This window comes from Canis aureus, chromosome 21 (assembly GCF_053574225.1).
Source record: "Canis aureus isolate CA01 chromosome 21, VMU_Caureus_v.1.0, whole genome shotgun sequence".
In the NCBI taxonomy this organism is placed as follows: domain Eukaryota; kingdom Metazoa; phylum Chordata; class Mammalia; order Carnivora; family Canidae; genus Canis; species Canis aureus.
Genome location: NC_135631.1, coordinates 2,639,592 through 2,661,070, shown reverse-complemented (window position 1 = coordinate 2,661,070; position 21,479 = coordinate 2,639,592). Strand labels below are relative to the sequence as shown.

The following is a 21,479-nucleotide window of genomic DNA, read 5'->3' as shown; positions in this document are numbered from 1 at the left end:
TAAATTGTACAGCCTGGGCATTGAGAGTGCTTCATTGGACCAGGCCCTCCGGAAGCCAAATCAGAAATCGGAGAGTCAGAGCTAGGGTTTTTATCTGTGAGTCAATCTTGGTGGCAACATCTGTAACAGATGTTCAAGAAACAAGAATTGAGTGAAAGAGTAAATGAAAAGACGAATGTGTTTGAGAAGAAACTGTATGGTGTGGAGGTGTAAGAAATTTGGAAAGTTTCAGGATTAACACTATAGAGGGATACCATTTATTTAAGTTTTATAAACATGAAAGTCGTTGATTTATGTTGCTTTTGGATACATGGGCAGTAAAAGTTTCAGAAGTGGTAAGGGAATGACAAGCAGGCCACAGGGAGGGTTGGCTTGGGGAGGGAAGGAAGGAGAAGGAGAAGGGAGCAGGAAGGCTTTCGGAGGAGCTCAGCCATCTCTGTGATATTTCATTTCTTAGCAAATGTTATATAGCAAATATGTCAAAATGTTTAGATTTGTAAAAGCTGAGAGGTATGAGTATATATATGTATGAATATAATAGCTTTTTTCTCATACATTTGAAGTATTTTATAATAAAAAATGTGTTTTTAAGTTTGTCAGAGATTTGCAGACTGGCAGGCTCGGGGGGCGGGGCACTAATTCTTATACCAATTACTAGCTGTGTTTTTTTTTAAAAAAAATTCAATTCAATTTAATCATCATATAATGTGTTATTAGTCTCAGAGGTAGAATTTACTGATTCATCAGTTGCATATAACACCTAATACTCATTATTTCAAGGGCCCTCCTTAATGACCGGCACCCAGTTACCCACCCCCCCACCCCCACCCCACCGCCCGCTAACTGTGTTTTTGGACTTCCCATCAGTGACTGTCCCTCTTGGGATGTCACATCCTATTCACCTAAACAGAAGACTGGATTAAGTTAACACTGAGGAATAGCTTACCAGTTTTCTTTTCTTAAAACAAAAATGTTATTGGGTGCTTCATTTTCAAATTGAAGGGCTGGGGTCAAAACTCCTCTCCTCCTTCTCCCTCAGCACACACATACAAATTGGAAGTTTCAGTTTATACCAGGAGATAATCTTTACATCTGCAATTCCTTTGGAATTTTACAAGCAATGATTTATTTTTTATTATTTATTTATTTAGTAATCTCCATACCCAATGTAGGGCTTGAACTCACAACTCTGATATCAAGAGCTGCATGCTCCTCCAAACCCAGCCAGCCAGGCCCCCCCACGTGATTTAATTTACAATCTACATGCAAAGCACCTTTGACACTCACAGGCTTCATGGGCCAACTGACTTGTTCTTTGACAGAGATCAGGTCTACCCTTTGGAGAACGTGCCAAGTCTACTTTTCAGAACCAGTATTTGCTTTATTATTCTGAGACTTACTGAAAAGTAGAATCCAGGGGTGCCTGAGTGGCTCAGTCCGTTATGCATCTAATTGTTGATTTTGGTTCAGGTCGTGATCTTAGGGTCCTGACATGGAGCTTCATGTGGGGCTCCACCCTGGGCATGAAGCCCGCTTAAGATTCTCTCTCTCTCTCTTCCTCTGCCCCCTACCCCCTGTCCATGTACATGCTCTCTCTCTCTCTCTCAAAAAAAAAAAAAGAGTAAATCCAGGATTTGTGGCAAATTTGGGTCTAATGAGGGCACCTGGGTGGCTGAGTCAGTGAAGCATGTGCCTTTGGCTCGGTTTGTGATTCCGGGGTCCTGGAGTCAAGTCCCACATCAGGCTCCCTGCTCAGCAGGGAGTCTGCTTCTCCCTGTCCCTCCTCCTGCTCATGTGTGTGCTCTCTTTCTCTCTCTCACAAAAATAAATAAGTAAAATCTTTTTTAAAAATTGGGTCTAGGGCAGCCCCGGTGGCTCAGCGGTTTAAGCGCCGCCTTCAGTCCAGGGCATGATCCTGCAGACCCGGGATCGAGTCCACGTCGGGCTCCCTGCATGGAGCCTGCTTCTCTCTCTGCCTGTGTCTCTGCCTCTCTCTCTCCTCTCTGTGTCTCTCATGAATAAATAAATAAAATCTTAAAAAAGAAAAATTGGGTCTAGCAAGGATGACATATTTGTTGCCTTAAAAACATCCTTTAGGAACACTTTCCAGTTCTCCTGTTCTAGTTATCAGCCAGGCTCTTCCTTCAGTGGGACGGCCCAAGGGGCCACTGAGGCACTGGAGATGGATGGCTCCAAGGCGCCCTGAGTCACTCTGACCCTTGCAAGCTGGGACCAGCCACCCTAAGAGCCCGTGCTGGCTGGGGACATAGCCTGAGTCAGAGGCTCCAAGGGGAGAGGCGAGGCGAATAAACGAGGGCTCCTGGGCTTGGGGCGGCTCCAAGGTTGCCAGCTCGTGACGTAGTAACTGAATGAAACACGGAGACTGTTAGACGGAGGTGACTCTCTTGCTGTGGCGCCTGCCTGAGCAGACCAGAACCCAAGCCCGTGAGTCCCTCGGTTATGGAAGCAGCACCTAAGAACCACCGACCACTCACAGTAAGCACCCAGGATTTAAACTAGAGCCAATCAATGATTTCCTTCTTGTTTCCCCCCATAAACTTAGTTTTTCCAGCTCCCGCTGATGGAGTACTTCTAACTAACTGATGTGAGGGACAAAGGCTAAAGAGATATAGAAAAAAATCAAAGTTCTTTTCTTTTTTAAGATTTTTATTTATTTATTCATGAGAGAGAGAGAGAGAGGGAGAGAGAGAGACGGAGAAGCAAGCTGCATGCAGGGAGCCCGATGTGGGACCCGATGATGTGGGACCCGGTCCCGGGCTCCAGAATCACACCCTGGGCCAAAGGCAGGCGCTAAACCGCTGAGCCACCGGGAGATCTCCCCAGAGTTCTTTACAACATACAGCCCACTGACAAGTCCTTGAGGCAGGCAGAGTGACCTAGTGACCTCCCTCCAGGAAGTCAACCACCTCAAAGTTAATACTTTGCTAGAGGCAAAAGGCAACCTTAGCCTGACATTAGCCTGACCTCCAGGATCCTCTAAGTCTCCTTTAACATACAAAAAAAAAAAAAAAAAAAAAAATCCCTTTGGAAACATCCTATACCCCCGCCCACTCCATACATGTTAGCAATCACCCTCTAAGCATACGGGCCACTGATCTACATCTGAAGCATCTCACGACTAAGGTTTTACTAGATAGTAGTGAATGACTCCTCAAGGTCCTGGAAACCTTAGAGACTTAGGCTACCCCTAACCCCCCGCCAACTTGCAAGTATATCATCACTCACCCCTCACAACCTCAGTGCAGCTCTTCTTACCCACAGGTCCTGTCCCTGTGTTTAATAAAACCATCTTTTTGCACAGAAGATGTCTCAAGAACTCTTTCTTAACTGTTTGCTCCTAGACTCCAATATTTTTATTTTTATTTTTTTATTTTTAATTTATTTTTTAATTTTTATTTATTTATGATAGTCACAGAGAGAGAGAGAGAGAGAGAGAGAGAGAGGCAGAGACATAGGCAGAGGGAGAAGCAGGCTCCATGCACTGGGAACCTGATGTGGGATTCGATCCCGGGTCTCCAGAATCGTGCCCTGGGCCAAAGGCAGGCGCCAAACCGCTGCGCCACCCAGGGATCCCTCCAATATTTTTATAAAAGATTTATTTATGTATTTGAGAGAGAGAAAGAGAGAGAGAGAGAGAGTGCACATGGGCAGGTGCAGAGGGAGAGAATCTTTTTTTTTCCCTAAAGATTTTATTTATTTATTTGACACAGAGAAAGAAAGGGAGCACAAGCAAGGGGAGTGGCAGGCAGAGGGAGAAGCAGATTCCTTGCTGATCAGGGATCCCCATGTGGGGCTTGATCCCAGGACCCTGAGATCATGATCTGAGCCAAAGGCAGGTGCTTAACCGACTGAGCCATCCAGGTGCCCCAAGAGAGAGAGCCTTCAAGCAAACTCCGTGCTGAGCATGGAGCCTGATGCAGGGCTTCATCCCGTGACCGTGAGATCATAACCTGAGCCGAAATCAAGAGTCAGACACTCAACCACCTGAGCCACTCCGGCACCCCACAGACCCCAACATTTCACATCATTACCTCTTTTACTTTGGCACTGCCCAATTCGAATTGACTTTTGCTCAAATAAATATCTAAAATTTAAACATGCCTCAGTTTATCTTTTCACAGTTCTGGAAGGCCGGGGAATCTGAAGGAGACCCCCAAAGGCCCAGGAGCAGTGAGCAGCCAGCTGTCAGCACTCATGGGCCCACTGAGCTCATTGCTTTCTCACTGGCTCTGGAGGTGGCAGGTCCCTCTCTGATTTTCTTCATGTTTCTTTCTCCAGACTGGGTCTGGGGTCAGCCATGTAAAACAAACTGGACTGAGTCCAGGATCAGACCGGTCCAACTTAGAAACTGGACTGGGTTCAGCGCAAGGCTTTGGGTAATAGGGGGGAAAAAGGAAGAGAAAAAATATGTTCTTCTGCATCCAAACAATCTGAGTGACCTCCATCTGGGACCCCAGCTCACTAGAGGTATGAAGATTACAGGTCCAGAGCCTGTATTTCCTGAGCCAGCGGGCTAACCTTGCTAAAGACAATCTGAAAATTCCTCTAGAGAAAAAGGATCTCAAATTTCCCCCAAAACAACAGGATGCAGGACGCCTGGGTGGCTCGTTGGTTGAGCGTCTGTCTTTGGCTCAGATCATGATCCTGGGGTCCCAGGATTGAGTCCCACATCGGGCTCCCCTCAAGGAGCCTGCTTCTCCCTCTATGTCTCTGCCCCCCTCTCTGCGTCTCTCTTTTATTTATTTATTTAAATAAATAAAATTAAAAAAAAATAAATTGCAAAAGCCAATAAACTTCTGGGCCTGAAGACACAACAGCTCCAAGGACCGAGAAGACCTCCCTGCACACATCAAGCCAGTACGGAGAGGTCCTCCACACGGGAGCACTGCACCCTGAGGTGTCTGCCTTCACTGTAAACCACCAGGGGTCTGGGGCAAAGGGAACCCCCCTGCCGAGCCCATCTTTCCACAGACTTCCACCTATTAATCTAGATTGTTTCTCATTGGAGACAGTCTTACAAAATTAGATTGCCAAAATAATCATAAGCACTGATGGGGCTCTGAGGGACCCTCGGGTAAACTGCTACCCATCACGCCTCTAAATGAGCAGGGGAAGCTGAGGTAAAAATTAAAGGAGGAGCTTGTTTAATGTTGGTGGCAGCCGGAGCCACTTTATCTATGTGAAACCCTGCTTTCATAAAACAGCAAACCCCTTGGAGTAAAGAGAGTATTGCTTTCATGGGGGTTCCTTTTTTTAAAAGATTTTATTTATTTATTTCAGAGAGAGAGAGAGAGAGAGAGAGAGAGAACAGAGGGAGAGGAGAGGGAGAAGCAGGCTCCCTGTGGGAAGCCTGATGTGGGACTTGATCCCAGGGTCCTGGGATCCTGGGACCTGAGCAGAAGGCAGACACCCAACTGACTGAGCCACCAGGCTCCCGTACTGGGGGTTCCTAAGCAAATTCAAAGGGCACTTAAATCTAAATCAGTCCAGATGACACTAGGGCCATTTTTGGGCCCATACTTTTCTCCCATGAGACACTACGCCAGTCAACCTATTGGGACTTGATTTGCTTTCTAAATTGAAGAGTCATACAAAATTTAACTCAGAAGGAAAAATGACGTTAGGGGCGCCTGGGTGGCTCAATGGATTAAGCACTGGACTCTTGGTTTCGGCTCGGGTCATGATCTCAGGGTTATGACATCAAGCCCCATGTGAGGTTCCCCACTCAGCATGGAATCTGCTTGGGATTCTCTCTCTCCCTCTGCTTCTGCCTCTCCCCCTGCTCTCTAAATAAATAAGCAAAATCTTAAGAAAAGAGGAGAGAGAAAAGAAAGTATGAGAGCCCCAATCTCTCAGAAGTGCCCGAACGCCTATAGGCTTCTTCCTCAACCGACAGAGGCAAAATTAAGAGAGCTGAATCATAAAAATATTCCAAACTCCTGCCTAAATTGACTTACTATCCTCCCAAACCAGAAGGTATCTGAGGGCTTTCATCACCTGGAGAAGACTAAATAAAGCAAAAGCTGGCTCCTGCGACACTCCCATCTTACCCATTAAAAAATCAAATGGAGGGACGCCGGGGTGGCTCAGCGGTTGAGTGTCTGCTTTCAGCTCAGGTCTTGATCTTGGGTGCTGGGATCGAGTCCCATATAGGGCTCCCTGCAGGGAGCCTGCTTCTCCCTCTGCCTGTGTCTCTGCCCCTCTCTGTGTGTCTCTCATAAATAAATAAATAAAAATCTTTTAAAAAAAGCAAACGGATGAGGTGGGAGTTTTGTTCAGGATCTGCATGCAATTGGTAAAATTGTGATACCAAGGTTCCCTGTAGCTCCAAATCCCCAACACCCTGTTGTCTAATATACCTACAGACTCAGAAAGGTTCCCGGGGATGGCTCTCTGCTCCGTATTCTTTAGTAGCCCCGTTGAAAAGAAAAATCAATATTTATCCACCTTCACGTGGAAAAACCAACAATATACCTGGATTGCTTAAGGCCCATCCTTCTTTTTCACAGGTTTTACATCAAGACTCGGCAAACTTACAGTTCCCTAAGAACTCTCCAGTCACTCAATATGTAGATGACCTACTGGTACACTCCCCCCCCCGCCCCCGCCCGTCCCAGAGGCCTAAGAAATAGATTTGATTTATCCATTACAGCAATTAGCTTGCAAAGACCATAGGCCTCCAAGGAGAAACTGCAGAAAGACAAGGTGCACAACCTAGGACATGATTTGATTGCAAAAGGCAGTCTCTCTCTCACCTAAAAGAATAAAGACTACTCCAGACTTCCCCAACCTTGCAACTAAGCGACAATGAAGGAGTTTCCTTGGACTGGCAGGATGTTATGGATCTTGGGTTCCAGATTTTTCTCTGATTGCAACACCCTGTATGAGCTTACAAGGATCCCAATTCCAGAGCCCTTACCCTGGGAAAATAAGTGTGGGCAATGCTTTAGCCAACTAACGTTAGCCCCGCAACCAATTCTAGCCCCAGGACTCCTATATTCTACGAAAGCTTTCACCGTATTTGTCCACGAACATGATAAAAAGGCTCTAGGAATTCTTACACAGCAGTATGGAGGAAAACATAGCTTACTAGAGCTTACCATTTGACCCAATAGCCAGACCATATCCAAACTGTTGGAAAGCAGAAGCCACAGCAGGTCGATTGGTGGAACTGGTATTAGGACATGGTTTACAAGTACCCCATGCTCTCTGATCAGGCTCATGTCTTATGAGACTTATGTCTTATGAGAACCTTGCCCTCTCACCTTCTAACCTCCATCCTAAGTGCTTGGCAACTTGCTCAGTGAGCCCTTCTACTCTGCTACCCTTGCCTGACAACGGTTCAGATCACCATACTGGGTGGGCTGAGGTCTTGACTCGCATTGACTCGTAGTACACGCTGGAACACTCAGATGTGATATTCTTCGTCGATGGGTTCCATGCTAAGAACGCACTAGGGAAATACTGGGCAGGATGTGTATCCTAACGCAGTATAAACTATTGGAAACGGGGGCGTCTGGGGGCTCATTCGGTGAAGTGTCTGCCTTCGGCTGAGATCACGACTCTGGGGTCCTGGGATAGAGCCGTGCATCGGGCTCCCTGCTCAGCGGGAAGCCTCCTCTGCCTCTCCCTCTGCAGCTCCCCCACCTCCCTGCTTGTGTGCGCTCTCGCATGCGTGCTCGCTCTCTGTCAAATAAATAGAATCTTAAACTTATTGGAAAGAGAAATCTTCCCCAACTGAAGTTGATACCACAAAGCAGAACTCCATGCCCTCCCTCAGGGTTGTCAGCTATCCAAAGGTAAACCAGCAAGCATTTATACGGATAATAGATATACCTTCGCGATGGTCCATGACTTGGACACGTTATGGCAACAGAGAGGGTTCCTCACTTCTAACAGACCCCCATCAAAAATGGGCCACAAGTAGTAAATGAACTACTCTGTATTATGCTATTCCCTAATAGCTTGCAGTGATTTACACTGAAGTTCATTCTAGATAAACAGGAGCTGAGTATCAGTGCAGTACTCTAGTGAACTTCCATGCTGAATCGGCCAGAACTAACACTGTTCCAGTAGGGCAACTTGACTGAGCGAGGATGCAAATTTAATACTAGCTGAGGACTCATTGAGGCCAGGTTCTTTTATTTATTTATTTTTTATTTTAAAAAAGATTTTATTTATTTATTCATTAGACACACACATACACACAGAGGCAGAAACACAGGCAGAGGGAGAAGCAGGCTCTACCCAGGGAGCCTGATGTGGGACTTGATCCCAGGACTCCGGGATCATGCCCTGAGCCAAAGGCAGACACTCAACCGCTGAGCCACCCAGGCGTCCCTGCCAGGTTCTTTTTGATTGTCATTACTAAAAGCCCTACATTCTGCAACAGAATGGAGGCACAGATAAAATAATCCAAATTACAATAAGTATTGGTGGGGTAACTGCTCCAATGTTGCCTAATTGGTTTACCATTTTGGTTATGAAATTGGTTAGTCAGTTTTTTGGCTGATTTGTCAAACCCATAACTCTGGAAAGACCATTAAGGTAATAGATGGAGCATTCCCACAACCTACTGGGCCATGTTAAGACTTACAAATGGATTTCATTCAATTGCCCCCTGCAATGGGTTATCAATATGTTCTTGTAATTGTTTGTGTGTTTTTGGATGGTTTGAAATCTTCCCATGTAGAACAGCTGACACCACAACCATGACTAAGAAACTTTTATTTTTATTTTTTTTAAATTTTTTTTATTTATTTATTTATGATAGTCACAGAGAGAGAGAAAGAGAGGCAGAGACACAGGCAGAGGGAGAAGCAGGCTCCATGCACCGGGAGCCCGACATGGGATTCGATCCCGGGTCTCCAGGATCGTGCCCTGGGCCAAAGGCAGGCGCTAAACCGCTGCGCCACCCAGGGATCCCGAAACTTTTAGAAAATATATTTCCGGGGTGCCTGGGTGGCTCACTTGGTTGAGTGTCTGCCTTTGGCTCAGGTCATGAACCCAGGGATGTGGGTTTGAGCCTTGCATCGGGCTCCCTGCTCGGGGGGCATCTACTTCTCCCTCGCCCTCTGCCATTCCCCTCACTTGTGTTCTCTGGCTCTCTCTATCCCTCTCTCAAATGAATAAATAAAATATTAAAAAAAAAAAGAAAACATAATTCCTTATGGGGTATCCAAAGAGAGAGTTCCTGTGATAGGGGAACCCATTTCACTGGGTAAATAACTAAAGAATTAAACAAGGCCCTGCTGACACAATGGCATTACCATTGTCCTTATCATCCTCAGTCATCTGGTAAATTTGAATGGACAAATGGTTACTTAAAACTAAATCTACCAAAATCAACAAAATCAAATGGATTGCCACGGCCAAAAGTTGTGCCATTGGCTTTGATGACAATTAGATCAATATCTATGGGAAAGCATAACGTAATGCCTTATAATAGAAATAGTAACAGAAAGCCCCATGCCTTTGGTGCTAGAACCCCTGTATTCATAAATTCTGATATGTGTGTCTCCTGTGTTTGTGTGTGTCTCCTGTATTCATAAATTCTGATATGACTCCGTATTGTAAAGCTTTAACGCATCATGCCAAAGTGAATCTCCACCAGGTAAAGGAAGCTTTCTGTGATCCTCCTATAGATGGCAAACCTCCCACATCTTAGAACCTGGAGAATGGATCTTCTGGAAAGAACACCTAAGAAAGACTGCCCTTGAACCTTCTTGGAAGGGGCCACACCAGGTTCTCCTCACTACCCAGGTGGCAGCCAAACTTCAGGGATTTGAACCTTGGTTCCACATCTCCTAGTTGAAAAGGGCTCCTGGGACGCCTACGTGGTTCAGCGGTTGAGTGTCTGCCTTTGGCTCAGGTTGTGATCCCGGGAAGCTTAAGATGGAATCCTGCATCGGGCTCCCTGTGGGGAGCCTGCTTCTCCCTCTGCCCGTGTCTCTTTCTCTCTTTCTTTCTCTCATGAATAAATAAATAAACACTCTTAAAAAAAAAAAAAAGATCAGTGAGATTCCTCTTGAGAAGCAGCAACATCTTGAGGCAGACAGCTCTCTTAAGATCACGGATCAAGATCTTCATCTCCAGTATGGAATATTTATCTCTATTTTTTAAGATTTTATTTATTTATTCATGAGAGACAGAGAGAAAGAGAGAGAGAGAGAGACAGAGAGACAGAGCCACAGGCAGAGAGAGAAGCAAGCTCCATGCAGGAGCCCGACGTGGGAATCGATCCTGGGACTCTGATCACGCCCTGGGCCGAAGGCAGGCGCTCGACCACTGAGCCACCCGGGTGTCCCTTATCTTTTATTTACCTACTATTTGCTTTTCTCTCATTAATGCCTGGGAAGACAACATTGTAATTAGGATTTCGTAAATAATACTACTATAGGAAACTTCACTAACTGTTGGGTTAGTCATGCTGTGCCAAAATCAGGATGTAAAGGGAGAGCCCCCTTAATTCACCCTACAAGTAATTTCGCTGACATCCCAAATGCTACTGTATGACTAAGTTTTCCACAGTCCCCTTTTATAAAGCTGAAATGCTAAATCCATAGAATCCCATTCTTTGCCTCAACTTAACCTAACCCTGGGATGGGAAAATGAGATCCGTTAAAAAAAAAATGACATTACAGAGCAGCTTGTGGTCTGCCCTTCCTTCCTTCCTTCCTTCCTTCCTTCCTTCCTTCCTTCCTTCCTTCCTTCCTTCCTTCCTTCCTTCCTTCCTTTGAAGACTTTATTTTTTTACTCATGAAACACACAGGGAGAGGCAGAGACACAGGCAGAGGGAGAAGCAGGCTTCCTGCAGGGAGCCTGATGCAGGACTCGATTCCAAGACTCCAGGATCACGTCCTGGGCCAAAAGCAGATGCTCAACTGCTGAGCCATCCAGGTGTCCCTTTTTCTTTCTTTCTTTCTTTCTTTCTTTCTTTCTTTCTTTCTTCTTTCTTTTTAAATATTTTATTTATTTATTAGAGAGAGAGAGAGAGGGAGAGAGGGAGAGAGAAAGCACAGAAGCTGGTGGGAGGGGCAGAGGGAGAGGGAGAAGCAGACTCCCTGCTGAGATGACTCCTAGGACCTTAGGAATCATGACCTGAGTTGAGTTAAAGGCAGATGCTTAGCTGCTTAACCAACTGAGCCATCCAGGAGCCCTGCAGAGCAGCCAGTGTTAATCAGACTGTTTGCAGGCTTGCTGTCAGGCCCATATGCTTAGGTGGTCTTTCAATATGTGATAATACAGTATTTGAGTCGTGCTAACACCTCTATACCACTGAATGGGTTCATACATGCTAATCCTTATGAGGGAGCCCTAGGAGGGAGGTTTGGTATGTGGAGGTTTTGGCAAAGGCCTCTACGCTTGGCCAACTCATTGTCTTGACAGCAATGTGCTGTTGCTATATTTACTGTTCCATTGACCCTTTCTAGTACCTCAGAAACTCAACATTGGTCGACTCCCTTGAATTTATACTATTGACCAAAAAGAAGTTTACCAACAGATGTATCCCTCTGGATAGGTGTCATTTGGATGGTCCTTTCTTCCTTCACCTGAAATTAGTATGAACAAATATGATTAAAAACTTAACCTTAACCTTTGGTAACCAATGCCAAGTGTACTGCTAAGGCCATGGTTGGATAACAAAAGTCCCTAGACTCTCTTGCTGAGATGGTTTTAGATAGTAGAATTGCTTTAGATTACTTGCTGGCTGAAAAAGGATATGTCTGTGCTATAGCAAAAACTTTCTACTGACTGTACCTGGATCAACATGTCTGATTTTGTAGAAACTCAAATACAAGAAATGAACAAACAAGCTATCTAGCAAGAAAGGGTCACCTCATCAGGTGTCTTCTTTGATTTACATGGTACCAGTTGGTTTAGTTCATGGGGGCCCTGGGTAAGAGTATACTTTAGCCTCTTGGTGTTATCCTACTCATTGTCAGCATTATCACCTCTCGGGTGCATCAAGTTCTCTCTGAGATCTTAACACCCCTGTTTGCAGCCATCAGCACATCAGACAGTCTCACCCCCTTGCGCCTACGTAAGCAAACCAAAATCTAAGCCTGTAAATATGTCAAGGTCACTAAAGTGAGACCTAAGGACAACCAATTGCAAACAGCCAACTAGGTTCAAGCTATAGCCAATCAATAATTTCCTTACTTTGCTTCCGCCTCTTCTCTATTAAAGTTTATCCCCAGCTCCTGTTGACAGAGTGCTTCTAACCACTTCTGGTCTGGCGCTGCCCCATTTGAATCGATTTTGTGCAAATAAATCCCTAAAATGTTAATATGCCTCAGTTTATCTTTTACCAGACCTCATTCTGTCTCCACCCTCCAAATCTGTTTCCTTTTATATCCCTGAACCAGATGCATGGGGGTTCACCTGGCCCTTCTCTGATCAGCACGTTGAATCCTGCCACACGTCTGTGGATTTTACCCCCTTGTTGGCTTGATCTAGGACAGCGGCTAGCCTCTAAGGGTGCTTTGTTAAAAATCAGTTAAAAGGGCCCCCTTTGGGCTAGTGAATTGGGGAAAGAGGCCCCCTCTGAGCAGACACAGCTTTCAGGTGCATGCTTGACTAATAAATTGCACCTTGGTGAGAAGAGGTATCCTGTCCTGGCAGACACCAGGGTGCATGACTCAGCTGAGGGCACAGGTGGCATTTCGCCCCCCAGTGGCCCCCTTGCGTGCAGGGAAGATGCACGCACTGTGCTATGGCCCTGTTTGAATCTTTTGCCTCCTCTCCACTGGCCCTGGCCCTGCCGCGGCTGGCTGTCGTAATAAGATCAGAAGATCCTACTGCAGGTGTGGACTGCTTGACAGCGTCCCATCTTTTTCTATCCAGGCTCCCTCATTCGCGTTCTCAGGGCTGCTTCCAGAATGCCTTGCACACTGGCTCCAGGTACTCTTTACGCCTTCTGCACAAATGCAGACTCTCAGTGTGGCACCCAAGGCCCTGGCCCTGTGTCCTCTTCTGCCTCTTCCACCAGAAACCCTCCTTCACGGGGCACTTCCCTGGCCTTCGCTAGGAAAGTCCTAGCTCATTTCTCCTCCCAGCAACACGTTCTAGTTTTTCAAGGCTTGACTCATTATCTTCCTTAGAAGTCTTCTCAGTTTGGGTGGCCTCTCTCTTTGCTCTCATCATTCTGTGTTGCAATCAAGCCTGGTTAACCCTTAGGCACTGAGGACACACTGCCTCGAACCCACAATGTCTATAGGGGCTCATGGAAGAGAAAAGTGATATTCAAGGGTCAAAGAAGAGGCATTATTTTTTCTCACATCAGAGAAAATAAAGACGTTTGTAGGGTCCACAAAAATCTATTAATTATTATTATTATTTTTTTAAATAGAAGATACCCATGGAGGCAAAAAGTCCATAGGGCCCATGCAAGGCCACAATGTAGTCCTGGTTAGCATTGTTTCTGCATGCTGCAAGACCCAGTAGAGGAAGATCTGCTAGGAGGGGTGGATGAAACACCCCCGCCCCCTCCCTGGCTGTGTTAGGTAATTTTTTTAGGTGATGACAGCAAAGCTTTATCTTCATAGGGTGGCTATGAGGATCAGTGGGTGAAAACGCTTCAGGACTACAGAGCTTGGAGCTGTTTCTGGAGCCATGCAGGATGTGAGCAAGGAGAGAAGCACCACACATTAAAACACAGCTCCAGGTGGCTTTGATACCTTTCTTCGGGTAACAAATAAAATGATCCTGCTTAGGGGCGCCTGGCTGGCTCATGGGTAGAGCAACTCTTGATCTGGGGGTTGCGAGTTCGAGCCCTATGTTGGGTGTAGAGATTATTTAAAAATAAAATCTTTTAAAAATTTTACCCTATTTATACACGTAGAGAGAGAACTGGCAGGACATGCAGCAAAGTGTCCCACAGTGGCCAGCCCTGATGGTGCGTTACCTTTGTAATGTTTTAAAACTCACACCTGGGGGCATTTGAAGGTCAGGTCTGTATCTCATTTTTCCTTTGTGGCCCTGGGCTCAGCACAAGTGAAGGACATTATGAACTCAAGGAATCCCCCCATCTCATGACACCGCCTGGCACTCCATCAGCACCAGGGCCCCAGTCCCGAGGGGCTGAAGGGAGTGCAGCTCCTCCCTGAAAGCAAGGCCAGCGGTGCAGAGAACAGAGCTGGAGGGCCGAGACTCAGTTTACCCAAGGTGATCTCCCTCGCAGGTCATAGTGGGGACATCTCGAGATGGTGACAGGCACCTTTAGGCACTTGAGAAATTTTAGTTCTGGGCCGCGTTTCACTAACACGTAAGGGATAGGCTTCCTGTGTTCCAAGTAATTCAATATTTCCCATGGCTCCCGAAGGGCTGGAATTGTTTCCTTTTTATAAGCCGCCGGTGCCTGTTAAGTCATAAACAGTATCAGTCTTGTGTGTCTCGTTCACCGCCCAGCGCCCACGAGCGTGTTGGCTACGGCAGGCGTCGGGTGGGTGAGCGAACGTGTCAGGGGCGACCAAGGCAGCGGGTCGCCGAGCACCTCCCCGGCGCAGGGCGTAAAACCCACTTCTGGATAATAAGCCCCTGCATGGCCTCCGCACCCTGTAATTTGGATCTCTAGGAATCGCCTTTGTTGTGGGCGACCGGCCACAGGCAAAGCGAGCACCTGCTCCTCCAGCCGGCCCCGCGGCAGGACCCAGGACTCGGGCTGCCGCGCCCTCGGCTGCTTCTCCGGGACCCTTGTCCCCGCTGCCCGGGGGATGGGGGCCCCTGGCGCGTCCCGGGTCCGCCCCAGCGCTGCGCGGCCGCGGGGGCGCGCGTCCCCAGGTGCCCGACACCCTGCCCGGGTCGGGGTTCTTCGCCCCCCGCGGCCGGGCGCGGGGTGGGGGTGGGGGTGGGGGTGGGGGTTCCGGGGCCGCGTCTAGGGCCTCGCCTGGCACTCGCAGGCCTCTCGGGGGCCGGGGCCTGAGTCCCCGCGGCGCACACGCCCTCTCCTCCCCGCTCCCAGGCCGGGGCCCCCTCCGTCCCGCAGCGTCGGGCCCCGGCACCGCCGACTTCTCCGTCTGCCGCGCGTCGCTCTTCCCGGCCCCCGCCCCCGCCCCGGCCGCCCCGGGGAGCTGCGCCCGTCCGCCTCGCCAGTGGCGGAGCCCGAACTCCCGGCGCTCCCGGGCGGCTCCCGCGGGAGGGGCGCGGCCGCCCCCGCGGCTCCACCCTCCGCGCGGGGCCGCGGCCATCTGGGGCCCCTGCCAGTCGCGCCGGCCCTGGGGCCCGCGCCCAGCTCGCGCGGGGGGAGGCAGCCCCGGCGGGGACCCGGGCCTCCCACCAGGCGGTCCCCAGCGGGCGCCGGGCGCTGAGATGCCCCGAGGGGGCAGTGGCTGCGAGCCGAGCCCGGGTGGAAGCGCGTCGCGGCGTACGCGGGCGCCCCTCGCCACTTCGGCGACCCTTCGGGAGCCGCGACCCGAGCCCCGGAGGCGGCGGCGCGGGCCCGCGAGGGCGGCGAGGTCTGAGCTCCCAACGTCCGGGGCGGGCGCCGGCTGCGGAGCCTCGGGCCAGCTCGTCGCCTCCCGCCTCTCCCCCCAGCCCCCCGCGAGCTGGCAGGAAGAAATAGCGCGCGGCCCCTTTAAATTTACCCAGGAGCCCTTAAAGGAGCCCCAGGGGCCCCAGACAGGAGTCCCCACCCCGGTCCAGCCCGCGCCGCCGAGCGAGCAGCCAGCCGTCCGTGCGGCCGGCCGCCCCGTGCATGCGCCCCGCGCCCCGGGGCCCCGAGCACCGAGCGCCCCGCGCGGGCCGCCGCCGGCCCCGCGGCCCCGCGCCCCGCCGCCCCGGGGCCCCGCTCCGCAGCGCAGCGCATGGAGCCCGGCGGGGACCACCGGAGCCGGAGCGGCGGCGGCAGGGGCGGCCCCGGGCCAGCAGCGGCCTCGGCACGGGGCCGACGGCTGCCGCCCGCCGGATCGAGCGGCGGCGCGGAACCCGAGGAGGACGACGGCGGTAAGAGCTGGGGCCGGCGGCTCGGGCGGGGGCCCCGGCATGGGGGAGGGGAGCGCTGCGGCTCCGGGCTCCGGGCTCCGGGCCCCTCTCCGCCGCCGAACAAAGGGGGGGACGCGGGCAGGGCGGCCGGGGGCGCCACCTGGCGGGCGCGGATCGTGGCTGCAGGGCCGGCGGGGGAGCCCCCCGCCCAGCTCCCGGGGTCCGCCCGCGGGGCTCGGGCGGATTCCCTCCCCCTTAAAGGGCCCCGCGGCCCCCGCCTTAGAGGCCAGGCCGGAGTGGGGCCCCCGAAGTGCCGGGCCGGACGCCACGGGGCGCGCGCTGTGCGCTCTCGGACCTGCGCCCCCGCCCCTTTCTCTTCCAGACTCCCAGGTGGTCTCCCTTATCCGGCTGCCTCTTAAAAGTCGGCCCAGACAGCGGGTCCCTTTCGGGGGGGCCTCCCCCCACCCCGCCCGAGGGGCTGAGCTGGGAACTCCGCTGCTTTAAGTCGGGCTGCTCCTCCCCTCCCCTCCCCTCCCCTCCCTCCCCTCCCGTGGCCTTGCTGACGGACAGGAAACCTTTTCCACCCCCTCCCACCACGTTCTTTCTAGGAAAGAGCCTGGCTTGCGCCTCGAGGGGCCCACCACTACCTTCGCCCGCGGGTAGTCTTTACGGGGATGGGCTCGCTCACAAAGGCGGACACCCACTCCTGTCCGCGCGTTATCGCCTCCCTTCTTTTTGCCACAGTTTGTCAGCTACAGTGGGGCCAGCCCGTCCTCCCCGATCGCTCTCAGAGGACACTGTTTCTTCATTCCCCTGCCGCAGGGTCGCCGCCTTAAGACCCGTGACGCTCAGGCCGGGCTGGGGAGATTGTGCCCTTATCTCCGAGCTCCCCTCCCAGAAACTCCCCATCCCCTTTTGTTTTTAAAGAATCTCAGCTCCTCCCCCTTTTTTTGGCTCTTAAAGGGACAACCCACCTTAGACTAGCTTAGATCCGGCGCTGGAAGGATGCTTAGAGACCAGCTAGCTCTCCAGTGCCTTCTCAGACAAAGAGGCTTAGGCCCAGAGAGCCACATGACCTATCAAAGATCACAGAGCAAGTTAGCAGTGAACCCACACTGGAACGGAGGTCTCTGGCTTTGAAGCTGATGCTTTTTTCTTTGGGTCTACTTAAAACAAACAAAAAACACAATGGTGACAGGAGCCCTCTCCGGTCCTGTCTTTTGTTTCTCTGACCCCGAGATTCTCCAGTGGGAGCATGACCACACTCGTCCATTAAGCTTATGTGGCCAGGAAACTCTTTTCTAAATAAAATAGGGTCCAAGCTGCAGGGAAAGTGGGGGTACTGCTTGGGGCGCCTGTTTGGCAAAAGGGAACACCACTGGGTTAGTGTGCTGTACTTGGGCCTCTCCCGTGCCTGCCCCTTGATTGCTGGGCAGTGGCCGGCTCTCTGCCAGAGCAAAATATAAATCCCCAGAAAGACTTAATGGGCTCCAGTGGGTGGTGGCCACTCCCTTCTGCAGAATTTTCAGTAGCCACTCTGGTGGCCCTCCTGTCATCCTCTTGCAGGGTCATAGGCTCTCCCAGACTCTAGGGAAGTCAGGGTCCTAGAAACTCCTTTTCCCTGGAGGTGTTGACAGCTTTGTCATGGGGATCGTTCCCATGAGGGCCTATACTTGGGGAACTGACAATGCTTAGCACCCCCTAAAATGGAACTCCCAGAAGGCTGCATTTGAGGCACTGTTGGAAAAAGAGAGAAAATGTTTGGGTGGGGCCCTCCTGGTGGGGGGCCTCAGACGGGTGGGTCCCGGGTGCAGCCCTGGTTGCAGACAGATGCCCCCTTTGTTCTTCCGTTGCCCGCTCTGCTTCGGCCGGAACCGCCCCAGCATGCTGCTCTCCTGGCTTCACCCTTACAGCCCTCAGCCAGAAAGGGGGCCATACAGAGCTGGTTTCCTCCTTGGCCTTCACCTGATTTTTTAAAAACTCAGAGCTCTTTCCTCAGCAGTGTGCCTTGCGTCCTTTTGTTTGCGGTCCTCTCTTAAAAGGGTCCTCACGCTTTATAAAGGGCCAGTGTTTTAACTCTGGGCTCTCCCACCTCCCTTTCTCTGCAAAATCCAAGCCCTGGGTTCATTTCTTAAGTATTGGACATTGAAAAACTGTCTCCCCTTTCCCCTTCCCAGGGCAAGATCTTCAGCTGGAAGGGGGTGCCTTGGGGTCCTGGGGGAGTGCCCCCCTGCCCTCTTCCAGGGTCAGGGGACCAGCATCTTCAGGCAGGAAATACTCAGACCACTGTGAGGCCCGGGCCTCGAGGCCTGGGAAGAGCCGCATCCCCGGCCGTGACCACCGGCGCTACTACCACGACCACTGGCGACTGGAGTACCTGATGGACTTCAACCCTGCCCGGCACGGCATGGTGTGCATGGTGTGCGGCAGCTCCCTGGCCACTCTCAAGCTCAGCACCATCAAGCGGCACATCCGCCAAAAGCACCCCTACTCCCTGCACTGGAGTCCCCGAGAGAAGGAAGTTATCAGCAACAGCTGGGATGCCCACCTGGGGCTGGGGGCCTGTGGAGAGTCCGAGGGCCTGGGGGCCCAGGGGGCTGAAGAAGAGGAGGAAGAGGAAGAGGAAGAGGAAGAGGAGGGGGCTAGCCTGCAAGCTTGCCCACCCAAGGGTGCAGGTAACACAGGACATGGAGAGGCAGGGACCTGGGTGGCGGCTGGGGCCAGGTGGGGCCAGCCCTGGCTTCTCAGCCAGCTAACTTATTTTCTGGAGTAAGCCATTGCTCTTTTTTTTTGGGGCGGGGGGGGGAGAGTCTGCCTATTGCCCTTGTCACTGTACAGTATTGGGGGAGGGACAGTGAGACAAAGGGGTCTGCAACACCCCTGATAGTTTTGGCCTTCCATGGTTTTAGAAGGATCTGGGAGGGTGGGGGGATAGGCTGGGGAAAGGCAGGGAGTAGAGGGTGCTGGAAAGGGAAGTCCAGGGAAGGGGCTAGAATCTGGGTGTGTGTGTGTGGGGGGGGAGTGGGTGGAGCTTCAGGTCTGTGTGTAGGAGGATTAGGAGGTGGGGGAGGTAAGGCCTGAGGAGAGAGGAGGAGCAGGGCAAAGATGAGGCTGGGGGCACACAGTCAGGAGCCAGGGAGAGGCCAGCTTGTCGAGGACCTGGCTGTGGCAGTGGGTGGGTGGGGGGCTCCTTGGAGGGCCAGCATCTCAGATCCTTACCTCCCTCCAACCCTTTCAGGCAAAGCCCCAGCCGATGAGGGCACCCGATGCCAGCAGCGAGGGGGCCTAGTGGCACCCAGGGCTCGGTGTCGGGGCCTCTCAGCCTCCCGCAGGGCTGGGGACAGCAGGGGGCTGGGGGCGCGGCAGCTGGACCGGAGGCTGAAGGAGTCCCTGCAGAACTGGTTCCGGGCTGAGTGTCTCATGGATTATGACCCTCGGGGGAACCGGCTGGTGTGCATGGCCTGTGGCCGGGCACTGCCCAGCCTGCACCTGGACGACATCCGTGCCCACGTGCTCGAGGTGCACCCCAGCTCCTTGGGGCTCAGTGGCCCCCAGCGGAGTGCCCTGCTGCAAGCCTGGGGTGGCCAGCCCGAGATACTGTCTGAGCTCACTCGGTCCCCAGCAGGTGCGGGGCCCATTAGGGCTGCAAAGTGGGGTCTTTGGCCAAAACCGGGAGGGTCTCCTGTCTACATGCACCCACATCCCCATCTACCTATCCACAGACACACAGATACCCCTCCTCACCCCCACACCGCTGGGGCCTCTAGATTGGGGCTGGGGTGAGGACCCCTCCGCGTGGGTAAGGGAACCCTGCCACCAGGCTGAGCCCGTCTCCCTCACCCCTTCCCCAACAGACGATGACCTCGTCCCCCAGGACCTGACCAGAAAGAGCCTGGACCCCGCCCCCACTGCTGGAGCCCTCTCCTCTCGGGACCTCAGTCCCCCAGGCCCAGGCGTAAAAAAGGAAGAGGCTGTCTGGGTCCCTGAGAGGCCCAGGCCCGCAGAGGAGGAGGAGCTGGAGGAGGGCGAGGGGGTGGGGGTCCCGGGCCGGTCCCCGCGGGGCCGCCGCCGCCGCCGCTGCCGGGAGCGCTGGCGGCCCGAGTACCTCGTGGAGCTGGACGGCGGCCGGCGCGGCCTGGTGTGCTTGGCGTGCGGGGGCGCGCTGGCCTCGCTCCAGATGAGCACCGTCCAGCGGCACATCCGCCAGCGCCACCCGGGCTCCACGCGCCTCCGCGGCCCAGTCCAGGCCCTCATCGCCCGGGAGTGGAGCGAGAAGGCCGCTCACCTGCCGGCCCTGGGGCTGCCCGGCCCCGAGCCCCCCGGGAACCCCGCCGCCCCTGCTACAGCCGCAGCCTCCGAGGAGGGGGGAGGGGAGGAGGAGGAGGAGGAGGAGGAGGAGTGGTGGGGTGAGCCGGCGCAGGGCCAGAGCTGGTGGCGCGGGACCGCGGGCAGGGCCCGGGCCGGGCGGGGACGGAGGGCGGGGAGCGCCCGGGGGGCGGGGGCCGGTGCCAGTCGAAGGCCGAAGGGGCGATCGGGGAGGCCGGGACCGGAGGGGCGCGCTGGGCCGCTCTGGGGCCGAGACGCGGGCGGCTTGTCCTGCGCCCGCTCCATTGCGGTCCTTTGTCCCCTTCTAGGCGACGCCCCGCTTTCCCCAGGGGAGCCATCGGAGCGGCCCCCCGAGGACGACGACGACGACGAGGACGGCCCAGAGCCCGGGGGCCTCGCCTTCCCGCCGCTGCCGCCGCCGCCGCCGCCGCCGCCGCCGCCCCGCAGCCGAGAGCAGCGGCGGAACTACCAGCCGCGCTGGCGGGGCGAGTACCTGATGGACTACGACGGCAGCCGGCGCGGGCTGGTGTGCATGGTGTGCGGGGGCGCGCTGGCCACGCTCAAGGTCAGCACCATCAAGCGGCACATCCTGCAGGTGCACCCGTTCTCCATGGACTTCACGCCCGAGGAGCGCCAGACCATCCTGGAGGCCTACGAGGAGGCCGCGCTGCGCTGCTACGGCCACGAGGGCTTCGGGCCGCCCGCCCCTGCACCGCGCGACGGCGGCGCGGACCTCAAAGCGGGCGCCGTTTGCCGGGCGTAGCGGGCTCGCGCGGCGGCTCCGCCCTGCGCTCTGCGGCCTCGGGCCGGGACACCCCGCTTCCTGCGGCCCTGGCCGCCGCCGCCGCCGCCCCCCCTCCCCCCGCCCCGCTGGCCGGGCCGGGCGGAGATCGGAACTGGGTGGGGTCGCCGGCCTCCCCTCGGCGCCCCGGAGCCCCGGCCGTCCCTGCGCTGGGCCCCACGTTTCCCGAGAGGCCGCCGCGGCCTCCAGGCGCGTGCACCGAGGGCTTGCAGCTCCGGCCGGCGCCGGGGTGGGGATGCTCAGTATTAAGGCCCCAGGGGTGGGGGCAGCGCCGGGGGGCCGCGGGGGGCTCCCTGCGGCGTTGCACGCGGGCAGGCACGGCCTCCCGGCCGGGGGCGGCTGCGCGCTCCTCGCTGGTGTTCGCGGCGGCTCGGAGGGAGGCCTGGGCTGCGGGCGCGGCTTCCAGCGG

At 53.7% G+C, this 21,479-nt stretch overlaps 1 protein-coding gene across 1 annotated transcript; it reads left to right on the top strand.

The window, feature by feature from the left end:
• The first annotated feature begins 15,806 nt into the window (after positions 1–15,806).
• ZFTA (zinc finger translocation associated) lies at positions 15,807–21,194 on the top strand. The gene is made up of 5 exons (XM_077862119.1): positions 15,807–15,963; positions 18,120–18,617; positions 19,181–19,567; positions 19,797–20,348; positions 20,577–21,194. Exons 1-5 carry the CDS (start codon positions 15,825–15,827, stop codon positions 21,029–21,031), a joined length of 2,031 nt encoding a protein of 676 aa, XP_077718245.1. The 5' UTR covers positions 15,807–15,824; the 3' UTR covers positions 21,032–21,194.
• Positions 21,195–21,479: the final 285 nt, after the last annotated feature.